Source organism: Galleria mellonella, unplaced genomic scaffold (genome assembly GCF_026898425.1).
Source record: "Galleria mellonella isolate WM207_F2 unplaced genomic scaffold, CSIRO_AGI_GalMel_v1 utg32, whole genome shotgun sequence".
Classification (NCBI taxonomy): Eukaryota; Metazoa; Arthropoda; class Insecta; order Lepidoptera; family Pyralidae; genus Galleria; species Galleria mellonella.
This window is the reverse complement of record NW_026442075.1, coordinates 4291179-4318535: the sequence shown is the minus strand read 5'-3', so window position 1 is coordinate 4318535 and position 27357 is coordinate 4291179. Positions and strand designations below refer to the sequence as shown.

General features: G+C 30.4%; 1 protein-coding gene across 1 annotated transcript in view; it reads left to right on the top strand.

Annotated features, from left to right (window-relative positions):
* LOC113510820 (protein amalgam-like) overlaps positions 1–27357 on the top strand; it is a 135339-nt gene that overhangs the window by 88388 nt on the left and 19594 nt on the right. The window contains exons 3-4 of the mRNA XM_031907271.2: positions 5616–5788; positions 24879–25086. Coding sequence (XP_031763131.2) covers positions 5616–5788; positions 24879–25086 — 381 coding nt within the window. The remainder of the gene's footprint in view (positions 1–5615; positions 5789–24878; positions 25087–27357) is intronic.

Here is a 27357-nt window from a genome sequence, read left to right as displayed (position 1 = left end):
TAAATTACCTAAATACAACATACCCACATACATTGTAAATAATAACGCTGCTTTCTCCTTTCTTTTCTCTAACATTATCTAATTTGTTTAAACTCCTCAATTATGAACATCAAAGGGACATGTTTAATTTCAATTACCTTATTTAATTTGGTGAGTTGAACAACAAAATTACAATTAATTAAGAACATTATAGAAATGTGATATGAAAACGAGACTAATTATAACTTACTCTAAAATGACGTGGGTGTTCGTGTAAAATAATATTTTATAAATATGGCAACACTGTCGTCCGACCGAACACGCTGCTCAATTTAATAAATAATTAAAAATTCAACAAAATATTTTATAATACATATTTTGAAATTATTAAAATAAGTATCATTACATGTATATACACATGTATGTATAATAATGTGATATATTTAGTTTGTAACAATTTGAAATACCAAAATAAAACAGGCCCACTTAATAAAAAATTTTATTCATCGCCTGTACTGTGAACATTATAATAAATATTATTATTAATAGTTATATTTATAAAAATTCATAATTATATATAAATGGAAAAAAAGCAATATTAATTATCTTTAAATGAAATAAAAACACAACTGTTTTTCTTTACGTGATACAAGGATATTTTGTTCACAAGCAATATTGTAATACAAAATGGCGAAACCAACGGAACATTTCCGCTAAATTGAGGCTCAAGTACGTTTTGTCATAACAGGGAGATATTGGATAGATCACAAAGATAACACAGATTGTGTTAGTATTACTTTTATTGTGGACATATAAAAAGTCAATATTGTTAAATAAGAAGGCACGTGTACTTAATCTATTAAATGAAATATATATAAAAATCAAAGTAAAAACTATTTGAACAAACTTATTGTTTTATATTTACTATTTTATATTTAGTATGGTAAAATATCCTACAACACCCTTGATCGAAAGCAGCAACTGTCACGTCGCCCACAGATATGAGTTATATCATGATCATCACAGAATCATTATCCTACCAGCCGTTAACTATCCACTATTGACATACGTGTCTTCTATAAGGAGGCCAGTAGGAGCTCCGCTTGGCGGACGGGTTGGTAACTGTAATTATACTGATAATGTTCCAAGTGGGAGGCTGCTGCTCATCTTTTGACCATTAAGTTCCCTTAGTCACCTTCTATGACACCCAAAGGAAAGAAAGGGTTGGCCCATTTTATGTTGGCACCACACAGCATCACAGAATACTTAATATTAATTAATTAAAGATTTTACTTTTAAATAAAGCATTACAAACAAAACACTGTGATGTCCAAAATCCTTTTATGAAATATCTTTTTATTGTCTTCATATATCCAAATATACTTTAGACAACTAACAGATACATTTAACCACTTTTTTGTAAATAAAAATAAAAAACAAATATGTATGAAGCGAGGATCGAACCCGCGTGTATTGAACACTACCAGTCTCGTCAAAAACAAAAAAGTATTTAAAGAATTTATGCACAAAAAGATAAATTATTAAAACTAACAATGACATCCGCTTGTCACAAATTCAGTTTTTTCTCCAAGGTTTTTTTTTTTACTTTCCTACACGGGTTTTCCATATCTCTTGCTTAATCGTGCGTCAGAAATCACATTTGGAGCTATGAAATACTGAGGGGACCTACCCAACTGGAAGCATATATCGCTTTTCTAATTTGAATAGGCGTATAGGGTCAGAGGTCCACAGCCCTCACTCAGAGAGTGTCACATAAATTACTACTTTATATGTCCGGTCACTATATCTTCGTGGATGAGCCGAGATAGAAGCAATAAAAATGCTCGCCTTTACATTGCTCTGAACAAAGGGATGAAATCGATTCGTTATGAAAAAGTATGACGATCGACACGGGAGGTTATATATTTTTGTTGCATTATTCGCCGCTCTATTATGGCTTTGTTTTATAATAAGGCAACATTAACATATTCTCCGTGCGGTCCCAGCATAGAATAGGCCACTCCTTCCTTTATATTTCGTAAGGGGTGAATAAGATAATTATATTATAAGGTCAAGAGATTCGCAGCAGCGTCCCTCCTAAAACATCAATAAAACCTAACTACGATTGCCAACCTGCCTGCCAAGCGTGGCAACTACTGGCAAAACCCCCTTATAGGGTAGCCTATGTTCAGCGGTATTAAAAATCCTGCTCCATACGAACCATAGTAGTATTTGCTTTGTATAATCCGTTGATATACATACGCTATTTCGTTTATATGATACCCTCTGTACGAAAGGTCTATTAAACACGGCGAGTTATGCAAAACAAATCCAATTGTGATTCGTATGAGAAAGGCCTTTTAAACCTTCTGACTTCTTCATTAGACAGCACACAGTCTCTCTGTTTAGGTATACATCAGTATTTGTATTCTTCCACTTTCACATTGTTTATTTCTTTTGTTACGAGTAACCTGTGATATAATATTTTTTTCACATGCCCGAACCAACATAGCATCATTTCTCATTTTAGTACTGACACTTTCTTTTAAGCTATTATTTGCTCCCAATCCACCAGCAGCCGTTAACTGTCCATTGCTGAACATAGGCCTTTCCTATTAGGGGGTTTTGCCAGTAGTTGTCACGCTTGGCAGGCAGGTTAGAAACCACAGTTAAGCTTTGATGGTTTTTTAAGAGGGATGCTGCGACTCATTCTTTAGACATTAAGTTCCTTTTGTCGCCTGTTACGACACCCATGAAAAAGGAAGCAGTGACTCATTTTATGCCAAGATCACACGACATACAGTGATATTATTTATCAATGTCAGTTAATGTCATCTTAAACGAGTATTCGTACATAGGTATATAAAAATCTATAATACAATTACATTTACCAAAAGCAATTAATCGAAGTTGTATTGCTATATACTTACTCGTAATGAAGTATTAAAATTATGTCTTTAGCCTCAATTCATAAATTCCCATAAATAGGTAGTTCTGCTCTAATTAAACTCCTAGATTTTCATTCAGAACAAGTTTTCATTAATTTGCTTTAATACTTTGTTATAATTGGAAAACTTATATAATTTATATTACGCGAATTAACGTTGCCTAATAAATGGCAGTTGCTGATTTATTATTATAAAATATTTAATTATATATTATATTATATAATGATACATATATATATATATATATATATATATATATATATATATATATATATATATATATATATATATATATATATATATATCCAACTATCAAACAAAAAGGATAATGTTTTTCATATTCTGTATATGTGTCGTAGGGAAATAAGAATATCAGGGATTTCGTAAAATACCTAGGGATATCACGAAATCACAGATTATTGGGAATGTTTTATCCTATTGTATCATCATGTTTAAAATGAAAAAAAAATGTGATAATTTGTCAAAATACTACAATAGGTCTAGTGACAGGTTGCTTCCCAAAACTAAATGTAGGATAGGGGAAATTTTTTGGCGTGGTTTTTATATTAGGTTGAATAAATTAAAATCAGTATCATATGTCCGAATATTTTGACACAATTTATGACTTTATTTATCCACTTTTTATTGTACTACTTAAGAAATAATACAAAAGTAATATTACACTTATGAAGTACAAAAGACGGTCTTATCACTAAAATGATCTCTTTATTGAAATATTTCTATTTATAACTGTTGGCAATATGTTTCAATGCTTGTTACTCAATCCTGCTCAAACGTCTGGATGTTGGATGATTAATTGTCCACTGCTAAACATAAGCCTTCCCCAGAAGGGAAGTTTCGCCAATAGTGATGTTTTAAGAGGAACGCTGCCCATTCCTCGACTGTTAAGTTCCTTTAGTCACCTCTTACGACATCCATGGAAAGAGAAGGGGTAGGTCATTCTATGTAGGGACCTACACGGCTAATGCGGACCATATAGGGGGTTAAGTTATAAAAATAAAAAAATCGCTAGATGTCCAAAATGTGCTAAATGTTGTAGTTCAATTTTTCTCTTCGTAAGATAGAAGGTTGTTATGAAGAGGAAGGTTCTTATGAAAAGGAAAATTGGAAAAATTGCCTAGAAAAACGGAAACATCCCATTTATCTTTTTCTCATACAAATTGTTCCTACCTACCAATTTACACGTTTTTTTTTTTTGATAGAACGACGTCTATCATGTCAGCTAGTGTAAATAAAAAATCGTGGCAGTAACTTTTCAAACTTTACAAACGTATTTTCAGTGTCTTTTCACCACTTTATTGTTGTTGTTACGTAAATCGTAGTATGAGAGCAAGAATTACCTACGCAAATGATACCAATTACCTATTTTCAAGGTAGAAATATGATACAACAAAATCCAAACCACAATGAATAACTAGAAGCGCATTATACCGTGCCAGTCTACTATAATCTTCTAATAATTAATTCTTTTGTGTTTATCTCACCCATTAATAAAATTTTCCTAGTAAAATTAAAATGTGAATGTTTTAAAGATACTTAGATGTTAAGATTTTACTTATTTTTCATATTTGTTAAATGAAATGGTAAACATGCTGACGCCTTTATAAACTGATTGAAAATGTTAACCATTGCTTATAGACTTTAACATATCCATAGATATAACAATATATGTATACTGTACCTTTCATTCGTAGTCATTTTTTAATACTAAAACAATAACATGATAACTTAAAAACAATGATAATGAGATAGAATAGAAAAAGTGAAAATTTCAAACAATTGTAAACTTCACAAACGAAAATGATTTTACTTTTTAAAACAAATAACCTTAATAAATTATTTTTATGCTATATATATATATAAACAGCCCAAAAATGTACACAGTAACATATCTAGACAACAATTAATAATATATCTAATACAATACAGAAGAATATAATTTAGTTTATGTGCTGCATATTGTGGGTTTTCTCCCAAGGAGTGAACATTAATTTTCAGCATTTATCCTTGTACGAATTCGTAACATAATTATACTTCTGTGTGGTGACAGAATAAAAACATATTGCGTCACTATTCCTTTTCATTCCCATGATGTCGTAAGAGACGACTAATAGTACTTAGTACTTGGTAGAAGAAATGTTGAAATAAAACCCTGTAACCCAGCAATTATATAAGTTATAATAAATTAACTAGACAATATAAATATGTTACCCTGTTAAGTCGAACTTCATGCGTCTTCTCTACAAGCCATTGTGTTTAATTAATAATAAATCGTTATCTTTGACAAGCTTGCGTAGTCTCATAGCAGCGCAGATAGGCTTGCCTTTCCATTTTCATCCATTTAAAAGAATTTCCAATTGAACAAAATAAATTAATTTCATTTCATTACATAATAAATATGAACCATCATATCTAGTCATTATCGCATTAACTAGACTCGGTGGTTTATATTTATTTTATGCACGACTTTCTTAAGAAAATTGTAAAACAAACATAGAATAGTGAGAAATGTGTACATAATTTAATTGAAACCACTATTTTAGTAGCGTTTTTAGACTTCAATTCCTTACATTTTTTGTATATAAATATCAAAAATATCCCCAACCTGTGAACAATATACAACCCAAAAATATTTTTTTTTATGTATCACCATTTTCTTCTTTGCAGTTGTGAAAAGCAGTATGCGGCATCAAACAACGTCGCCGCTTAGTAGAGTGGGTCCCACTGTGTCCCTGCGTGATGCAGAACCAGATTTCACTGGACCCATAGAGAACGTTACGGTCGCCCTCGGAAGGGAAGCTGTACTTACATGCTCAGTATCTGATCTTGGGGATTATAAGGTAATTAATTATTAATTTACTTTGTACATAAACCTTAAGCTGATGAGTTCCAATCTAGCCGATAATAAAATATTTTGATAATTTAATTTTCGAATTTCGACGTCCAATAATAGGAAATACTATCATCAAATCAAATTATTCCGAGTAATGGTAGTGTGTTCGCCCTCTGCCATGTTTGATTCAAATATGCTCAATCAAATGAGTATTATGTCCTTTACACAAACCCAAGAGATTTAGGGGGGAAAAGGATTGTTAGTAATGGAGACTAAGACTCCTATTTCTAGCAATATACCCAACCAGGTCGACCTCCTCGCGGTTCCCCTTGGAAACTATTATGGTTAATTTCTGATGAATTCATCATGATAGGCTAACTGGTCTGTTTTCATTCTCATCAATCACCCTTCACTGGTGCTCCGCCAGCGTATCCCGTTAGCGCAGGCGGGGTAACCATACCATTTTCACCCATAAAAAAACCCAAGAGGTTTAAATGGTAATAAAATCTCTTAAATTTTTTGTACGTATTTGCATGATAAGTAAATAAAAAAAAACCTAGCTCATATTTTTTGTATCAATCCAGGATGAGTCTTCTCTCTCAATGAAATATCATGCGTGGCTAACTAAATATGCAAACATCTTTACAGACTCTTACGTTTTTAGTATTAGTATTATATTATGGTAATATGTATAAAAAGGGTTTAATATGACTCCTACGGGAACGGGAGCTAATGGGTCCCCTTCTATGTAAATTAAGTTAAACAAATTGAGTCTATAACTTGTCTAGCTATTTTAATAATAACTTGGTTTCTTTAATACTTTTATCGACCTATCAACTACAAACATAATTACTGGCGTCTCGCTCCAGCTTCGTACTTTTTTTTAAAATAAAATACAGCCATATTACTAGCTTATAACGTAGATTTAAATGAAAGTTTTTTTATAATTGTATTTTTTAAGTTTATCTATTGCAAACCAGAAGTCAAATTATTTCTCTTTTACTATTAGTTTAGATTAATAGGTTTATAAATTAATATTCCATACAAGTCATTTCGATGGAATAAATAATTATAATTATTTAATACAACTATTGGTTCTTATTCTTTTATTCATCTATCCTACTTTTAATTTGAATGTAAATGTGTCTCCAAATAAATCTGTAATACAAAGTTTCAGAAAAAAAGTTTCTTTGTATGTTAGTTTTTTCGTTTATTTAACTGTCTACTGCATTAACTCAGTTGTGACATAGAAATAGAGTATAAAAATAGTTTATATAGTCATAAATATAAAAAAAACTAGAAGACGTAATCATTACTGATCCTTTTATAAATAGTACAGATTTATGAACATAATTTTAACATTGATGCGTTTACTTTTAACATAGATATTAGACTATAACAAAATTATTTATTATAATATATATATATATATATATATATATATATATATATATATATATATATATATATATATATATCAAAGGATAAATAAAAGTGCAAAATTGGTATCTGCTGCTAGGGACGTAACAACTGTTACAAAGTCAAGAGGGCAAAAGATTAAATATCTGAACGAATTTTTATGCATTTTGTAATAGTGAAAGAATATTTAAAGAGCATAGCATAGCAAATAAAAAAAATAGTACACAGATAGATCATATTGTACATAAACACCGTCTTACCACAGAAAAGATAAAGTTCTGATAGATTCATATTCAATATAGGTTTAGATATTTTACTACAAAAGCGTGTTTTAACTTCTGTTTATGTCTAAAAAAATGTCTTATTAAAATTGAAATATATTTAAAATAATAAATAACACTGCAATAAATATATAGATTTTGATACAAAATTATAAATAAACATTATAAAATGGACTAAAAAATAATTAATCACTTAGGTAGAGTTCTGTTACACACTGTTTAGATAAACAGTATTTTAAATATTTTTGTAGCAAAAACGGAAGAAATCATTTTAATCTAATTCTACCTGGCCAGTCACAGAATATAAGTAGACTAACTATATGGATATAAATATATCCTTTTTATACTTCAATGAAAGGTGTGGAAAATATTTTTTTAAGTATCCATAAACTTGGATTCAATTATATAAAGTTATACCTACGGTTGTCAATAGGGACCGTCCCAGTTGGACGTAATTGACCAAATAGGTGAGAAATATAGGAAAAGGGTTAAGAAAAAGTATTCGTAAGTGGAACTTGTATGAATAGATTGATGAATTCAAAGAAAGTGAGGGAATGTTGTTTGAATCGGAATGTTTGTCTTTCTATTAGTTTTTTATATCACTTAGTTGGCTTACAAGAATACAGCCCACATCTGCAATGACAGAGGCATTACGCGCGCATTGCCGATCCTGAAGAAACCTCTTTATCTCTTTTTTGAAGAACCCTATGCTGTAGTATTTGGAAAAACTTCGACAGGGAGCTTATTCTGTAACCTGAGTATTCGTGGGAGGAGATATCTCTGAAAGCGCACTGTATGACCATCTAGGCTCTAAGGTGATGGAGGTGAACTCCCTGTCGATGACGAGCTGTACGATGGTAGAAGGTGGTTGTGGGCATCATATTGAACAATTCTATTTAAAGTTTTATATATAAACAATTCTATTTTAGTTAAAATTGACTATTAAATTAGTATTATTAGTATTGAATACTAATGCTACTAAATTTGATGTCAAGACTGGTAAATTCACGAATACTAATGAAATAGCACTTAAAATAAAATAAATTATAATAAAAACAACCAATGATTAGAAAAACAGTAAAATAGTACTTAATTTAATAACACGTTTATCTATTTAAAGAGTCAAACTGTTTTAATTCTGAAATTTTATTAGTATTATAAATATAAAAATAAATTTATTTGTTTCTCATGTCTCAGTGTTAATTAAGACAACAGTAAAAGATTATCTAATTTAATAACATGATTATTTTTCTATTTAAAGAGTTACGACTGGTTTCATTCACAAATATTATTTATATTATAAACGTAAAAGTAAATTTATTTATTTGTCATCTCTTGGTGTTAATTAGGACAACTGTAAAATAATACCTAATTTAATAACATGTTTATTTGTCTACGCCACCTCTTGGTATTTATAATGATTTTATAATTATAATAACAATTAATTTGCTTGAAATGTGGTCTGTATGAATTATCTACCAATTATCTTATAATTTTATACACACCTACTATTTGAGATAAGAAGGGAAAAAGAAATATTAGAAATATTTCGGTCTCGCCGACCAAGTAACAGGTAGAAACTAGTTTAAAATATAACTTTTCTAAGTTCTGACTATATTGTATTTGATGATTTCTATTGTCTAGTATTATATAATATACTGGTAGAGCATTGTATTTTGAAAACTTAAACTCAAACTCAATTTTATTTATATTATTTAAAACCTATTCATAGTTTTGCCATAATTATTTAGGCATGGAGTAAATTAAAATAATACAATACGTACATACATATTTGTTACGTCTGTCTCTCATTAGGGTTGGCAGATTAATGGAACGCCAAATGATTCGATTTCGATTTCGGTTCGAACAAACCTCTTTCGCTTCCTCCACATTCATCCATCTTTTTATACACGTTCATCGGTTACAAATACTTTTACTTTGGCACTTCTTCAGCACGTAGTCTATTAGGTCGATATATGTCCATCTAGGTAGGCCCCTACCGACATCTTCTCCATTCTTGCTCGATAAGCTCTTTCGTAATTCTTCTTTTATGCTTCCTCTCCAAATGGCCAAAATGGCGCAACATTCCCTTTTTGATTTTTCTCACAACATCATCTTTCAATCCTCACTTCTTTCTAATCACACTGTTTCTTACTCTATCTTTTAATGTTACAGAATAAAATTAAATCAATGTAACAAACCCCTAATACATTTTTATTATTATAATAAAGTGTCATCTATTTAAAGCTACCAAAATATTCAATTTGCCGCAACGATGGCTTGGATAAGACGAATGTTTTCTTAGAATTTTCTTTTGTACAAATTATGTTAAAACAATATGTTCATTGTATAATTTCTCGTACTAAAAGCAATTACCAGACTGAAGACTAGCCAATTTGTATGATAACAACTGTATCTATTAATATCATGTCATTTTTTTTCTTGACATATTATTAAGTAGACGAGAGAGAACGAAGCAGAACTTGTATTATGGGTACTAAAAACTAATAAAAATACTTTTTTCTACCCTAATGGGAGACAGGCATGACAGATATGTATGTGTGTATGTATTTATGTACGTAAATTTTTTCTTTATGTATATGTATATACATAGAAAAAATCCAAACTAATACAATTTTGAAGATAAGTTGGTTTGGTAAATTACTACACAACCAAAGTCCTCGTAATATATGCTTGGCAGGCGAGTTGGCAACTGCAGTTAGGCTTTTGGTGATGTTTTAAGAAGAACGCTGCCCATTCCTCGACTATAAGTTCTTTTAGTGCCTTTTATGGCACTCATGAGAATATGTTTCTGACTAAATCACGTTTAAACAGTTGAACGGATTCGAAAGAAATTTGGTACACAGTTAAGTTATATTTAAAATTAACACAGGATCGCACGAAGCAGCTAGTAAAGTATATAGACAGATCTTTACACCAGAGGCCAAATAGTTTTACAATGAAAGAATTAATGCAGTATCTAAAGTTTAGAATCTTTGCTATTAAGTACTACAGTACATTCTTCTTTAGTATCTCACTACAGAGACGTTCTACAACAAAACAAAATTAATGATCTTTCAATTCGAGACTACTCTAAATGTCTGTCTAGCGAATTTACTCTTTTCATGTGTTTTTTCTGCTCGAATAGTAGAAAGTGGACCGTAAATAATCCTCGTTTATTGAGGATACATTTAGTGTCCTCTTCATGACAAACGATCTCGTTTTCTTTACAACCAATCGATCAATATAATGATGTCTAAATATATAGCTACCTGGAGTGTAGTTGTCATGCCGAATATTGATAATTTTTTTTTTTGTAATTTTTTGATAAGTAAACTGACAGTTCGCCTGATAGAATGTGATAAACGTCGACTATAAACGTGAACTGTATCTTAAACATTACAGAGTACCTATACTGTGTCGACAGTGATACCTCCCATGCGTTGCCGTTCCTAAGGGCTAAAGTGTTATGACTTTACCCTGTAATTTTACTGCTATATACAACTCTTCAAACCGAAATATAGCGATCAATATAATGATTTTTCTATTTACTCTCCCTCTAGTACATATTATTATTTTAAAATAGATGTATATTATAAACAGTGAATATAAATGTTTACTTATTAACAATTTATCAACATAGATAACACTAATAGGAATGGGTAATATCGGTTTGGCACCGATATCTATATATCGGTTTCCTCTAGATATTGAAAGCGAAAGAAGGTTATTAATTTTTATATAATTATACCTACTTTTTAATTAAATTTTATTATTTTGAATTCTAAATTTAAAACAATAAAATTGGAAATAAAGGAAGAGAATAACATAGGAAGAAACTGTTTATTAAAATAACTTAATTTTTATTTTATATCTAAAAAAACATTGACAGTAATACGATAGTACAGTCACACGAAATGTTGTCACCAGATGGGGACTTTGTAGAAAAGTAATTTGCTTGGGCACCTCTGTCCATTTCATGTTTTAACCGTGAAGCAGTTCTGTTTGCATGGCTGTATTTCGGTTTGAAGGGTTAAATATGACAGTGAATTTACAGGGTACAGAGGAATAACACTCGAGTCCTCAAGAATGGCAACGCGTGAGGGTATCATAGTCGAAACAGTATATTCCGTTATGTCCATGGTACTGTTCATGTTCACAGAATTGTATCTTGTTTACAAAGCATTCTTATGATTTAAAAATTACTCCTACATAATATTCCAAACTTATTCACATGAATATTTTCTTCAAATGATGTCTATGTAACAACAGTGAGTGAACTTTGAATTCTCTTCTCAAATTGTCTAAGATTAGAAGCTTTTGATTGAAGGATAATGTTAGCATAATAATAAGTACTTTCTTTAACATTATTTGTTTAATTATCATTTATTATCTATTTCGCGTAGCTTTATACACAAATCTGTATATAAAGTTATATTAAGGTTGTTTGGAAGAGATCGCTATTTAGGCGATAAGATCGCTCATTGTAAGTTTGTGTTATTAATTATTAATTTTTGTTTGTGCACATATTGTTAATCTTAATGTCTTTCTGTATTATTCTTTGAAAAGAATAGTAAAGAGTTTTCATTCATTCATTCAAGTTAATATGTATCTATAGGAGGGAAAGAGATTGTTAGCAATGAAGTTTGATTGCCCCATTGCTAGCAATATGCTCTATTAGGTCGACCTCCACGTGGTTACCCGTCGTGAACAATTCTTGAGTCACGATATAAAATTATCCTCAATCGAAACTGGTGTATACCGATAGCGTGGGTAGGGATACCATTCCATTATCACCCATTAAAAAAAATATATATATATATATATATATATATATATATATATATATATATATATATATATATATATATATATATATATATATATATGAATGTGCAAATCAGGCTTAAGGCTTAGTATGATTGGTCATCATTATTATCATCAACTGTTTAATGTACTAGCTCTGCATCATATTTTGCTACACAGTACTATTCGGTTACTATAAGATAAAATCAATTTTATCAGATTCAATAACAAATAATATACGAACATTGTTCTATAATTTATTCAACAACTATTGAATACTCGTGATTTAACTACATGAACTATGGTTGTAATAAATTAAACCATGTGAAAGCGTTAACGGAGTAAAAAATCCTATGTTATACAGAACAATACATGGCCTATCCGTGTGCCAAATTGCATCCAAATTCATTGAACCATTCATGCGCGATTCAGTAACAAACATTCAGGTAACTTCACGATATTTTTTGTTAGTTAAAATCTATTGTAAAAGTTTGTAAATATGTTTGATTGTTTGTTACTCGATTATACTTAATCAGCTGATCGAATAGGAATAGGATTGAATACACAGATAATCCATAAATTATATAAGTTCTTTATATTATAACTATGCAGGAGAAGTTGTTGAAAATAACTAGTATATAATATATCAATAAAAATTGTTACATTGTATCACAAAAAGTATTTAAATATATTAATAAGGTACAAAAGATAAAAAAGACTAGAGATAAAAAAAATATTTAAAATTTCTTCTTGGGTGAACAAATAAATACTTTATTTAATGTATTGTTTAATTACTTAAAATAAAATGTATTAAAAGTCTTTCTTTCATCTGTAAATAATTTTTTTGGAGATATAAGTACTTTGAGATTATCATTTTTAATGATCCAGTAGGTTAATGAACTGTGATCTATTTAACGTTTGGGTACATTAATTTAATATTATGTTGATAATATTTATATCATCGCTGTAAATTAAATATTAGCGATGACTAAAAACAACGTGATCAATCACGTCGGGATTGCGGAAAATGACAACTTGGGGAAAAAATCTTGACAAAAAGAAGTAGATTATCTCTAAAGATGCTGAAAGTTTTATAGCCTTAGTGATAGAGTACAAAATTGAATAGCAATTTTACGTAATTTTTTTAATCTCGTTTAGTGTTTTTACAAAGTCCTGTTTCACTCACTCATACATTGATGATATTTCTGTCTTCTAATGTGATTTGATTGACATAAGGAAAAAGGAAACAATGTTTTTGACGGATGTGAGATGTGGCTGATTTATTATATATTGTTATTTAGGTATAATCCTATATATCTATTGTCATCTCACAGATAATATTAAAGATTTTTTCTTGGTTTATTAGAACTATTTCTAATAATTACATGCATTTGTTTGTTTTAATAATCTTTACTTAAGTAGACTTATTTACAAGCTCTTTCAAATTTCGTAATTTTTTGAGATTTTTAAGTTTATTATCTGCTGAAAAGAAACCCTAATGAATCTCTACAGTTACTTATTTTAATTCAATGATGTACATAATAATTTTATATTTATTTGTATTATGTAACTATAATTAGCATTGAGTCCTATTTATATGTATAATTTAATGTGAAATAAACAAGCAAATAAGAGTAGACCAGTCCCCACAAGCAGCTTGACGACTACGGTGGATAAGTCAGCCATCGTTGCTCTCAACCATAGTTTAGAAAGCTCAACGACTCGGCTCCCAACACTGCCATCAGCCTGGACCTTATAGTTAGCTTCAAATTACTTGATTACGTCATAAGTCATCAATACACTACTCATATCAAGGTGATAATTATTATTTTTTTATTTTTTGTTTTCTCTTTTATTTAATTTCTTTATTTTCTTTTCTTTTTATTTTACCCAAGATATTAATATAGATATTAAAATAATGTATAAATTATAACGTTCACTAGCTGATTCCAATGTTATTTATATATGTCCCACATGTTAATTCAAGCTATATTCTATTATTTATTGTTTATTCATCCACTGCTAAACTATAGGCTTCCCCTGCAGATTACCATAAAAAATATGCATTTGCAGACTCCTTGCAATACATATTTTGAGATCCAACTCTACAACTAGGGGGTGTCCTACATAATTTTTCAATATAAAGTTCACCTCGAGAACCTTTCTTCTCATTGGTTTTGGCTCTTTGACCTATGTAGCCTGCCATTGTGAATTCAGCTTGCTTATCCTTTAATCTATTTCTGTCGCAGGATCTTTTACGAATATCCTCATTTCGGATTCAATCATGTAGCGGAACTCCTAACTCTGAAATATTATTAGAACAAAATTGAAAAATTAATATTAATACTTCCTTTATTCATATTTATTATAACTTTATGTTTAGTTTGAATAAATCAACGTACTTTCATACTTGGTATTCAACAGACGGGTATGACTCATCCAAGAAAATAATAAACACGGGAAATTTGATTAGATATTGACTACAAAGTGTAGCTACAAGTATTTCAGGACCTTAGATCACTGGATGTGACAAAACACGAAACAAAACTTTTAATGATTTGCGCCTATCTTGTTACATTCTTTATTACTCTTACAATTTCCAAACAGAATTTAGAATAAAATAATTAATAATCATAAGTTTAGTATATATCTTATCATAAGTAGCGTTTTAAAAAATATAGTGTAGTGTAATCCCGGCAAAGAATAGGCCAACCTTACTTTCCCGTGCGTGTTGTAAGAGACGACAAAGGGAGGGCAAGAGATGGGCAGTAGCGTCCTAAAAGCGTCGTCTTAAAACATTTCCAAAGCCTAACTACGGTTGCCAATACGCTTACCAAACGTGGCAACTACTGGCAAAATCCCTCAAGGAAGATATGATGATGATTCTTTTAAAAAATAAAGTAAAACTTTTTAAAATGAAATGCAAACTGAAGAATGTCAAAAAGTTTAGAGCCTCTCCCACTAATCTATGTACATTTAATGGAGAATGATAAAATTCTGGTAAAGAAATTCTTAAAATTATTTTAATTTCACTCTGTAACTTTTTTTTTTCAAAATAATATAAACATTTATTTTACACGATCTGTTAGATTACTTAGCTATAAGCATACTTAATAGAGTCAAATCTAATGAAATCAATTACAGTATGGCATTTTCTCTATAGCTGAATATATATAGCCATCTTCATTAAATCAGTTCTTAGACTTCACAATTTTGCATGATCATCGGGTTTAAATACAAGTCATTACACAAAATTTAATCAAGTCTGACGAGAAATAGTAAAAACTTCGAGTCTGCAATTTGTCCCCAACATTGTACCTGAGAAGTAAAGTTACAAGTAGAATGATCCATTCTTATTCAGTTGTTTAAAAAAAAAAACACGATAATTTTTGTAGTGTCAAAATTTAATATAAATGATGTAATGAAAGATTGAAATCAGATCAATACCTAATATGATAATTAAATTAATGTCTGTATAAATAACGAATAATCAAGAAAGATTTTCTATTGCAATCCCATACAGGTAAACGCCATATACTCGTAAAATGTCCGCACATGGATAAAGCGGGGCGTTTAAAAAGATTGTAGAGAGTCAAGGGATATAGGTGGCTTAGGACCGTCCTTTATGACGGTATATTTTCCATTGTAAAAGATAACTTTGCTGGAGTGATGATGAAATGGGGCATCGTAACTCTCACAATAGAAATAGATCATAATAATAAATAAATAGATATGGCATTGCCAAGAATAGATTAAGCCATATGGTCCCAATATAGAACCGGCCACTCCTTTCTTTCCCGTGGGTGTCGTAAGAATTGACTAACGGAGGGCGAGGGATGCGCAGCAGCGTCCCTCTTAAAACATCTCTAAAACCTAACTATAGTTGCCAATCTGCCTGTCAAGCATGGCAACTACTGGAAAAGCCCCCCAAGGGGGAGGATTATGTTCAGTAGTGGATAGTTAAAGACTGATATGATGATGATGATGAAATAAATACGGATAACAATATAGACGAATCACTAAAATTTTTGTATTTAGTGTCTTTGCCATACAACCTGCTCGCATGCTATGTGTCGGTTTAAAGGTTGGAGAGATGAATAAACACCCCGAAGTTCGGATATTAAATATTCATGTGGTGTAGAAGGTAATATATAGTATGTTTTGGTATTATATAATATGGCGCAAAAAAAAAAAAAATTAAGTGCTGTAACTAAACATATTTATGTCTCATTTGGGATGGCAGAATCCAAAAAAACTTTTCTCACCGTCAACGCACTATGTTATGTTTGAGTGATCCCATTGAATAAAGTGATATAAAATCAAAAACTATTACTAACATAATTTTCATTTAAAAAGTTACATTTATCTAAAAATTACATATACATGCCTTAATAATAGCAACTCATAATCCACATTTATAAAGTACACTCGAGGAGGCATTCCATACAACTTTATTCCTCGTCGTGTACCCACCGAGCCATCAAATTCATTTGCATTTTACCAAGGCGTTAACTCATTACGATTTGCTGATTCCTCCTCCTTCTCATCATAAACTTTGTAATAATTCATAAGTCCTTCGCAAAATACCAAGTTTATAGATTGACGCGACACGGCCGATACATATTTATGGAATTCTTTATAAGGTTTTGTTAACGCTCGCCCGTTGCCACGTTGTACGCTGTGGCTTTTTGAAAGTATAATTTTACAAACACCTTTTTATACGAATGGCTTTAGTTACGGCTTCTTATTCAAACCGCTTTTTTATGTAATTTTATTGAACATAATAAATATCATTCGCTCTCGTGGTCTTTTCAACGTTGGCCAAATTTATAACTGTTGATCAAAGCTATTACTAATAATAATGCTATTGATTTAATTTATTTAATGAATTATTCAGCATCCATAGTTTTAATTAATTTTTTTTCTTTAAGAGTTTAATTTTTAAATAAAGAATTACTGGAACTTTAATTATTTTTGAATAAGAAATAAATATAATTAGATATACATACCTAAGATAAAATCACGAGTAATTGTTAAACTATAGCTGTATTATCCTGATTGCCCTGTCACCATTCATAATTGCGAGCCAGTTGCCCAATTTCTGGGTATTTTATGCTTTCGATTCTCAAAGAATAGTTATTATTTTATTAGTTCTTACAAGTAAGGTAATTAAATACGAACACTACAATAAAGATCTATTCCGTGTGGTCCCAGCATAGAATAGGCCACCTTTCCCGTGGATGTCGTAAGAGGCGACTAAGAGAGGGCGAGGGATGGGCAGCAGAGTTCTTCTTAAAACATCTCCAAAGTCTAGCTGCAATTATCAATCCGCCTACCAAGCGTGGCAACTACTGGCAAAACCCTCCGAGAGCAAGACTTATATTTAGCAGTAGACAGTTAAAGGCTGATATGCTGACTACAGTAGAGATTAGTGAGAAATACATTATGGTAAAATACGAGGTCTGTCCGGAAAGTTCGTATAAAAGTGTTCTGGAATGCGAAAAGAGGAGTGGGGAGGCCAGGTAAGCGCAGGACCCCTTCCTTAAACAATGCTTCAGTTCTGGTCTGACCGCCGTGCGGGCGAATTATCTGTGAAGTTACCTCTTAAATGGAGCCCGCTTCCGTTGAAGAGCAGCGCGTCGTAATCAAGTTTCTCTCGAAACTAAGAATGGCCGTGAAATTTTTGCCGATCTCAGAACAGTTTATGGGGATGATGCTGTGAAGGAACCAACCGTCCACAAGTGGCTAAAAAGATTCAGAGAGGGCCGAGAAAGCGTTCAAGATGACCCACGTTCAGGACGTCCTTCCACTTCACATTCCGACGAAAACGTGGAAAGAATTCGAACTTGTGTTAATGGGGACCGTCGTTTAACGGTCAGACAGGTGGCTGAAGAGCTTAATTTGGGCAAAACCGTGGTCCACGAAATTCTAAGAAACGAACTTCAAATGAAAAAAATTTGCGCCAAGATCGTTCCGTGAGTTTTTGAGTAAAAATTCCATTACGGTGACCGAACACCCCCCCGATTCGCCGGATTTGGCCCCGTGTGACTTCTTCTTGTTCCCAAAAACCAAAGTGGTACTTCGGGGGCGGCATCGGGGGGACATAAAGGAGATAAAAAAAGCTACGACGGGGCAGCTGAGAAACCTACAACCAGAGGACTTTCACGGAGCCTTCTCACAGTGGAAACGGCGTTGGCACAAGTGCATTATATATAAAATTGATTTACCTGAATAATTGTAAAATAAAAATTTTAAAAAACTTTTATACGTACTTTCCGGACAAACCTCGTACCTTACTAATTTTTAAAATCGTGTTTATAAATCTAAAACAATTATATTAATTTCCAAAGATAGTGTGATATTTTTATTCTTTTTACAACGATTTAAATATATTTAAATATTGAATTCTCTTTACCTACTTATAAATATATATAAATACTTTAAATGGAAGAGTATATTAATACAACAATTGCCGATCGAGCACGATTCTCCGTATAAATCCATTCACATCAAGAGCACTTTCTTAATGGGTCTAATTTTGGAAATGATCTTTATTATTATATTTTTCTCTATTGTTTTATTTAAATTCTCTATCTTATACTTAAGTACAAATTCAAATTAACCTTGAAAACTGACCTTTAATAATAATACAATAATATGATTATTTTATAATAGATCTATGTTCAAATTTAAAATTAAAAGGCATTTTATAAATTACTATGAATCTCAACATTCGATTGAATAAAAACAAAATTAAAAAATGTTCCGCGAAATTGTTTTAAACAAACCGTAAAATTTCATTTCATTATTTTTCATAAATATAACAAAATTTTGTTGAGTGCTACTACTACTATTACTACTACGCGTATTGTTTGCATTTTTAATTTGTTTGACCTTCAATTTAAGTAACTTATTTGTTAAAAGAAAATTATTGGATGCTTGAACCATCAAAGTGACAATAATCAAACTCACTTTCGTATTTATAATATTAGTAAGGTTTAAAAATATCATCGTTAGAATAACAATCAATTAACGTTATAAATTTATTTGAGCGTAAGTATAATTAATTACAAATCTAATAATATTTCATTCCATTGGTATATAAATGATTTATTAATATATATCAAATTATCAAAACGATCAATATTTTAATACAATTCATAATTAAGTATATCCAAATTCGTGTATTCTAGGTTCGCATATGTTGCCTTTATTTATTTATGGGCAGCAGCGTTCCTCTTTAATCATCACCAAAGCCTAACTGTGGTTGCCTATCCACCTGCCAAACGTGGCAACTACTGGCAAAAATTTTCTTATGGGGAAGGCTTATGTTCAATAGTGGACAGTTACTGCCTGATATGATGATGAAATGTTATTTTTGTAATTCCTTAGAGCTTGTAGTACCTTGGTATGTTTGAGAAGCAAGCAATGCTGTGATAGTTGAGCACTTACTGAAATGAATTCTTTCCATGGTTGCTTGAACATTGTTTGCATAATTTCTATTAAAATTGTTGAACAAGCAACTTCTTTCAATATCCTCTTCGAATCACTCTTCAAAAATGCTCATTTGGCTTTAACGCGGCTCTTAAACTGTGATACTTTGCATAAAACCTTGATCTGGTATTCCCTAGAAAGTTGAAATTTATATGGCACGCAAAAATCCGTCGATAAGACCGTTTCAACTTTATACTCATATCTACGTTGTAACACTGTACTCAGCGTTTCTCGTTCACAACGTTTCCCATAGCTTGCATTTTAGGAGCAAAAGTACCTACTTCTTTATATGTAATAAAATCGTAAAGAAGCCAAAGCTATTCATTAAATATTTTTAGATATATAGTTAATGGTTGTGATACCAAATAAAATATAAAGTGATTTTTTTTTTAATTTTTCCACTTGTATGCTTATTTGTAACGGCCAGACTGATTGTGATGAAATTTTCACTATATATTGATATAAACTGAGTTGGCATATAAACTATAGAATATAATAAAAACTATTTTGGAGAAACAGTTACTTTTAAATTGATATTTCTAAAGCAATCTATTGTCAGATAGAATATTAAATGGAAATATTTGCTAATAAAGTGTAAAATATTGTAAAGAATAAATAGTGATTAAATTTGTTATATATATACATATATAAACAAAGTTGCAGGTATAGCTAATAGCTAATTGATAAAGTTATATAAATAAGAAAAAAAAAAGCTTTTACAATAACATAATCAAGGTGACTCGAATCTGTTGCTTAAAGAAATTTCGTTAGAATTACAAGTTGTTTATCGCAGCTTTCTGAGAAAGTAGAATTCACAAACAAATATAGTATATCTATCAATTAATATAGTTATAATATTACTAAATAAGAAATAAGTGATTTTATTTTGAAAAGTTTGATATTCGTCTGCCTTAAGAAACTACTGTTATGTCCATGGTACTGCTCATGTCTATACGCGACGGTTACCACTTTCCACCAGGTGGGCCGTCAGCTTGTTTGCCTTTCTAAGTTGTATAAAAAAAAAACTACGACTTGAAATTATTTTACATATAAAAATTTCTTAAATAATATAGATTTTTTTATACAACTTATAATGACAAAACAAGCTGGCGGTCCACCTGATGGAAAGTGGTAACCATCGCCTATAGACAAGAGCAGTACCATGGACATGTAATATTTAATAAACAACCTGTACCTGTACTCAACTTAAATTATAGTAAAATAAATTATTTTTATTTAAAAACTGAACTACTGAACCGATTTTTATAAAATTTCTATGGAACTAATCCGTAAATATATCCATTCAGATAAAAAGAAGAATTTTAATAAAGAAGAAGAAGGTAATAACAACATAATAAAGACAACGAAATTAAAAAACTTTCTTTTTTTGAAGTCGGTTATAAATTATCAAACACATTTCTTTATTTTATAATATTAGTAATTATATAAGGTTCGAGTAAAAGTCTTATATACTCTAATAAAGTCAAAAACGTAATTTTATAAAAACGCAAAAGTAAACAATAAAAGAACAAAAAAAAATATGAAATTAATTTAAATACAAATATAAAAGTACATTTTTGCAGCTGTCGTTCAAAATTGCGCTCTATAGGAAAAAAACTCGAATCATATTTAAAGAAACGGATAAAACATTTAAGAGTATGTAGGTTTCTTTGTTATCTCCAAATCCTTTATTCATTTCGCGCAAAACGTATTTCTTACGCGTATCTATCTGCCCTTATTATGTTCCCCTAAACGTGTATTGTATTTTTGCAATTCCGTATTGCGATTTGCGAAAGTGCCCGGGAGGATATTCAATCCTAAAATTCGCGTAATTTCGTCGATTCTTGTGATTTTTTCGACGCGTTTCCATCATTACTGATATAACGTTCACTCTGGTAATATTATATCCTTTACGCAATTTATTATTCAAACAACTCAATAAAGAAACCTTTATTTGTCAATTAGTGAACCTGTGGAAATCGATATGGAGACCTTCGTGGTGCAAAGTATTAGCACACTGCCTAAAAAACCAGTTATTGTGGGTTCCATTAACGCACAATACAAACAATTAAATCACCAGAGGGAGACTTTGTACAAAAGTCAATTGCTTGGGTACCTCTGTCCCATTCATGTTTCAACCGTGAAGCAGTAGTGTTTGCATGGCTGTGTTTCGGTTTGAAGGGTGGGATATGGCGTGAATTTATTGGGTACAGAGAGGAATAACACCTGAGTCCTCAGGAATGGCAACGCATGGGGGGTATCATGGGCGAAACAGTATACTCTGTTATGTCCATGGTACTGCTCATGTCTATAGGCGACGGTTACCACTTTCCATCAGGTGGGCCGTCAGCTTGTTTGCCATTTGCCATGCCAGTTGTATAAAAAAAAAAACTTAAATTCATGCGTTTTTTTTTATATGTTTGAGTATTTTCTTTGTATAATAAATATATTTATTAATAAAATAAATAATTTAAGTATATCTATTAGTTATCTAGTACCCATACATAACAAGTTCAATTTATGAATGGTACTATGTATACACAAAAATTTATATTGACATCATATAGTTTTTAGTATCGGCTAGATTCAAACTCACAGTTTCAATGATATTTAATTATATTATTTATTATTACTGTTTTCACGTTGTTTATATCTAAGCTTTAATAAATAATACAACTTCATTTAACCCACTAGCATAAGTTTTCATTCAACAAATTAGATATTATTAGCGCGAAATGCAAAGCATGAAAATGTAATCAAAATTTGGCACACTTTAATTACCTATTTAGAATATCATCAGACGGAGTCTAGTGCTATGTAATAAAATTATTCTATATTAAACTACAAATATAATATCTCAGGGCAATGAATTTGTTGGTTAGCGGCTTACTTTTTACAATTATTTAACCAATTTATTAGGTACACAAATGTTGAAAGTTCACCGTTTACTAACCGTGATACGATAAGTAACTTGAGATAGTACGTACTTCTATTAGTTTTTAGGTTTTTTTTTATTGGATGTAAATGGAGTGGTAACCCCGCCTGCGCTAATGGGATATGCTGGCGGGGCACCAGTGAAGGGGTGATCGATGAGGATGAAAACAGGCCAATTATCCCATCATGATGAATTCATCAAGAATTAATCATGATAGTTTCCAGGGGGAACCGCGAGGAGGTCGACCTGGTTGGATATATTGCTAGCAATGGGATTCTCAGTCTCCATTACTAACAATCTCTTTTCCCCCCTAGTTTTTAGGTTAATATATACATACTTACAAGTATATATAATGCTTGTATAAACATAATTATTTATTAGTTTTAACAGATTTCATCGTTAATTAACGGAGATAAAAAGTAGCCTATGTTGAATAAATGAATAAGAATACTTTATTTGCATTATACAATATAGAGAATAAGCAAGACTATTAATAAATATAACAATACAGTTGTATAAGTATAGTAAGGCGGTCTTATTTCTGAAAGCAATCTTTTCAAGACAACCTTAGTAATGGACCAATTGTTGTACAAGTAACTATGATAATACTTTATAATTAAGTTGTATAATGTACCGTTATGTTATTAGGAAATATCATACAAACTCACTCACGTTTATAATATTAATAAAGATTTAAAAATATTAACTACAAATGCTAAACTTTCTTGAGACTATAGCCATAGTATATGTTCTGAATCCTTTTTTCTAAGAAACCGTAATAAATGCAAATAAAGCTACGAAAATAAGTACGAATGTGACAATATTACTCAAAGCATTATATACTGAAAAAAAAAGATAATTGAGTTTTTAGAGAAACACAATTAAACATTTATACTTATTTAATTAATATATCAATATCCACACGACTGTAATTTCTGATTGGATAGTCAGAGGCGTAGGTCAAATGTTACCAGTCTACTATACGTACTGATACTTTACATGCCTATTTCTTCAAGTATATTAGAATTCAAGATTATTACATTGAATTTTGTCGCGGTCGCTTTAGTTTAGGTCACTTTTAGTTAGGTTTTTAACGAATTAATTTAACAATATCCGATTTTAGAGAGCTAGAAACAACAGTAAGTATAGTGGGAACACGATGGACAGAATAGTTGAGTAAAGTTATGAACAAAATAAATAATAAATATTCCAATAGAAATTTAAAAAAATTTTTTTAACTTTTAAACTGCCGTATCCCTCCCCGTCCTTAAACCATGTTATAAGAATCATTTTATTCTTATGAGAAGAACAAAACATTGGTATTGAATAAATGATTTAACTCTCTTTTTGGAATGTTTCCCAGTCTTTATACATTCCAATTTAACGTAATGCGATTTCTCTTGATTTCTGACCAGCCTAATGGAAAAATTCACTTTGGCATTACGTCTTTTTTACCTTAGACCACTTTGAATGGAATTGAATTTGGCTATAACTCGTTTTATATTAGCTATTTATAAAATACGTAAATTTGAATTCTAAAAATATATATATTCTAAAAATTGATTTCGTTATTATTTTCATGTTCTTATACGATATTATCTCAATTAGAATTTCATTGGGAGAATAATGAGAAAAGACTCGGAAATATTTGTTACAACTTTTTTTTTTAATACGAGTATAATAACTTTAATACAATACAGGATACTAATAATTTGGCTCTACTTATTATCAAGATAATACGGCTATATACTACAAGCTTCATTACCCAAATTATGTTTTTCGTAATTAATTATATTTAGATAAAAATTCCAGATACATATACATTTATTTTATCGACTATAAGGTTTGAAATACTAATACATTCTGTGAATTTATTTATTGCGTCAAATATTTTTATAATTTTAAAATAGCGTATAGGATTATAAAAAATAAACAATTGCTACTATACATGATTGACACACAGTGTCATCTAACCCCAAACTAAGAAGGTTTAGTTTGTATTAGACTACATAAATATAGCAAATATTGTATTAAAAGGATATCAAACGGACAACTATTGGAAGATGAGATATCGCTATACACCAAAGTTATACAACGATCATGTACTACCAAAAAGCTTTTAAAGTCATAAGAAAATATTACCAAAAACATTTCATTTCCAGGTGGCGTGGATTCGTGCAGATGATCAGACAATCCTCACCTTGCACACACGTCTAGTCACCCACAGTTCACGCTACGCTGTCACCAACGACTCTCCAAACTCTTGGCAACTTCACATTCGACCTTTAAAGGTGGAAGACAGAGGATGCTACATGTGCCAAATAAATACTAGTACAATGAAGAAAAAGATTGGCTGTGTCGATGTTTTAGGTAAGTAATAACGTTCTTTGTGTAGTTTAATAAAGCATCAAGTTTTCCTGGTCTTCACGTCATAAGTGCAAAAAGAAACTTTAATATATAACTACCAAACTACTTTCCACATATTCCATCATCAAACCTTTCAAATTTAGTCCTATTTGTCTTTTTCCTTTAATTTAAGGACTCTTATCGGGGCAACTAATACATTTATTCTCTTCCAACGAACCCTATTCCAGACTATATCTCTAACCTTTCTATACGACATTTCATGTATATATCCTATTTATATTGTTAAAATCAAATCTTTAAAATTATTCTAAAATGAAATACAATTAATATTTTGATTAATATTCATTATAGATTTTATCAAAATGAACGATAAATTAATCCAGTTAAAGTAAAGTAATATAACTATACGGTACTTAAATCCATTTTAAATGTAAAAATAATTTTTGAAAGGATTACTCGAAGGTTATTAAATATTCACATAAAAACCCCTCTTATTTAACGTAAAAATTAAAGACAAAATTAAAATAAAATCTAAATAAAATATGATTTATACCAATTACATTAGAATTGAAACAACTATAAGTATCTACAGAAGTTCCGAACTCTTTTTTAGGTAATTAGTAAAATATTCTGGAGATATTTAATTTTCCAAACGAATCTCATCTTAATTTGAAACAATAGTAAATACAAAACCGTTGGATAGCAGAATGTTACCACAATTTACTGTTACACATTAATATTGCAGATTCATAAGAGATTTCAGCTTATTTGGCTCCATAATTACCTAACTGAAACACTCCCAGTTCTATTCTTGGCAGTGTTCCTAAAAATTACCGCAAATAATGGTGATAGCCATCTATTAACTATTACATAAAATTTATGAGGAAAACAGATGTACAATGCAATGTTTAATTATGCTAAAATTTTAAATTTATTCACTAATGTTTATTTCATTACAATTATTTTGTTCAATTCTGCTACCATTAGTATGCGTGGGACTGCCGACACTCGAAGATTGACTACCTCTATTACTTCCAGAAGTTCACAATGTGAAACTTCTGGTAGTAATAGTGTAATAAAGTAACGGAATTAAACAAAATCATTCTTATCAAATAACCAGTAATATGGATTTCCGCAAGATAACAGTATAGTAAAATATTCATTGATGATAAACATGCAAAAAACAAGTTAGTAACATAGTAGATAGCATAAAAGTCTGTAAAAAATCATACATAAGCGTGTTACTCAATCATGCTTAAACGCTTGAACGGATCTATATAAAATTTAATTACATTGGAAACTAAGCTAAATATTTTTTTAAAGTGATGAACACATTCGTCAACTTCGAGGTCATCCAAAGAAAACTCTCTCATCTATGTAATCAAATTCTTGTCTGATAATCATTTTAGCACAAACTTTCAGACAATATGATTTAGCTACAAATTTTATGTTAAAATAATAATTTTATAATAATAAACTACAATTGAGACTGTGGTAGTAGCAAAATGTACTTATTGTTCCATGGATCTTCGTAACTATTAAAGTTGTTCTAAAGGGCCCTCTATGTCCAAGTAAAGTTTTCAGTAACAAGGTACTTGTGACGACATTAAAAAATATTTTTTTTTACTAATTGCATTTTTCTGAAAATCTATATCTAATATATAGTTATTAGGTAACTGCTACTGATATTAAACACTGAATAAAAGAAATACCAAATAAATATTATATTGTCTAAAATTATCTATTTTATTCATATACATTTTAAATTAAATAACCAAGAATTACATAAGTTTTTTACGTAAAAGAAATAAAAATAATATTAAAAAAAGATTTATTTTATTAAAAAAAAAAACTTAAAGCTAACATGCACTAGTTCACAGTTTCAAAAATCTCATTGTCACGTAGTTATAATAACGCCCAACAGTTAAAAAATTTCAAATGTAATTGAAATTTTCGAATATTCATCAATTTCATTATTAACAATAATAATACTCGTAATTTTTTTCGTTCTATTTTATACGTGATCTACTAATAGCAGTCTCGTGGGTTACAATGCAATATAAACTTCAATAAATCTTCTATAAATTTTTGTTACATTAAATTATAAGGAAATCTTATAGCAAGAAATTCTTGAAAATCAGAAATTCTATCGGACCGCTACTAGGGGAGCATAAGAGGAGCAAAGCTTAGAGTCTCCGTAGGGGTTAGGAGCTTATCTGGAATGAGCACGTAGCTTAATAGGCGCGTGCTCGCATTCATGGCTCCCTACAGGAC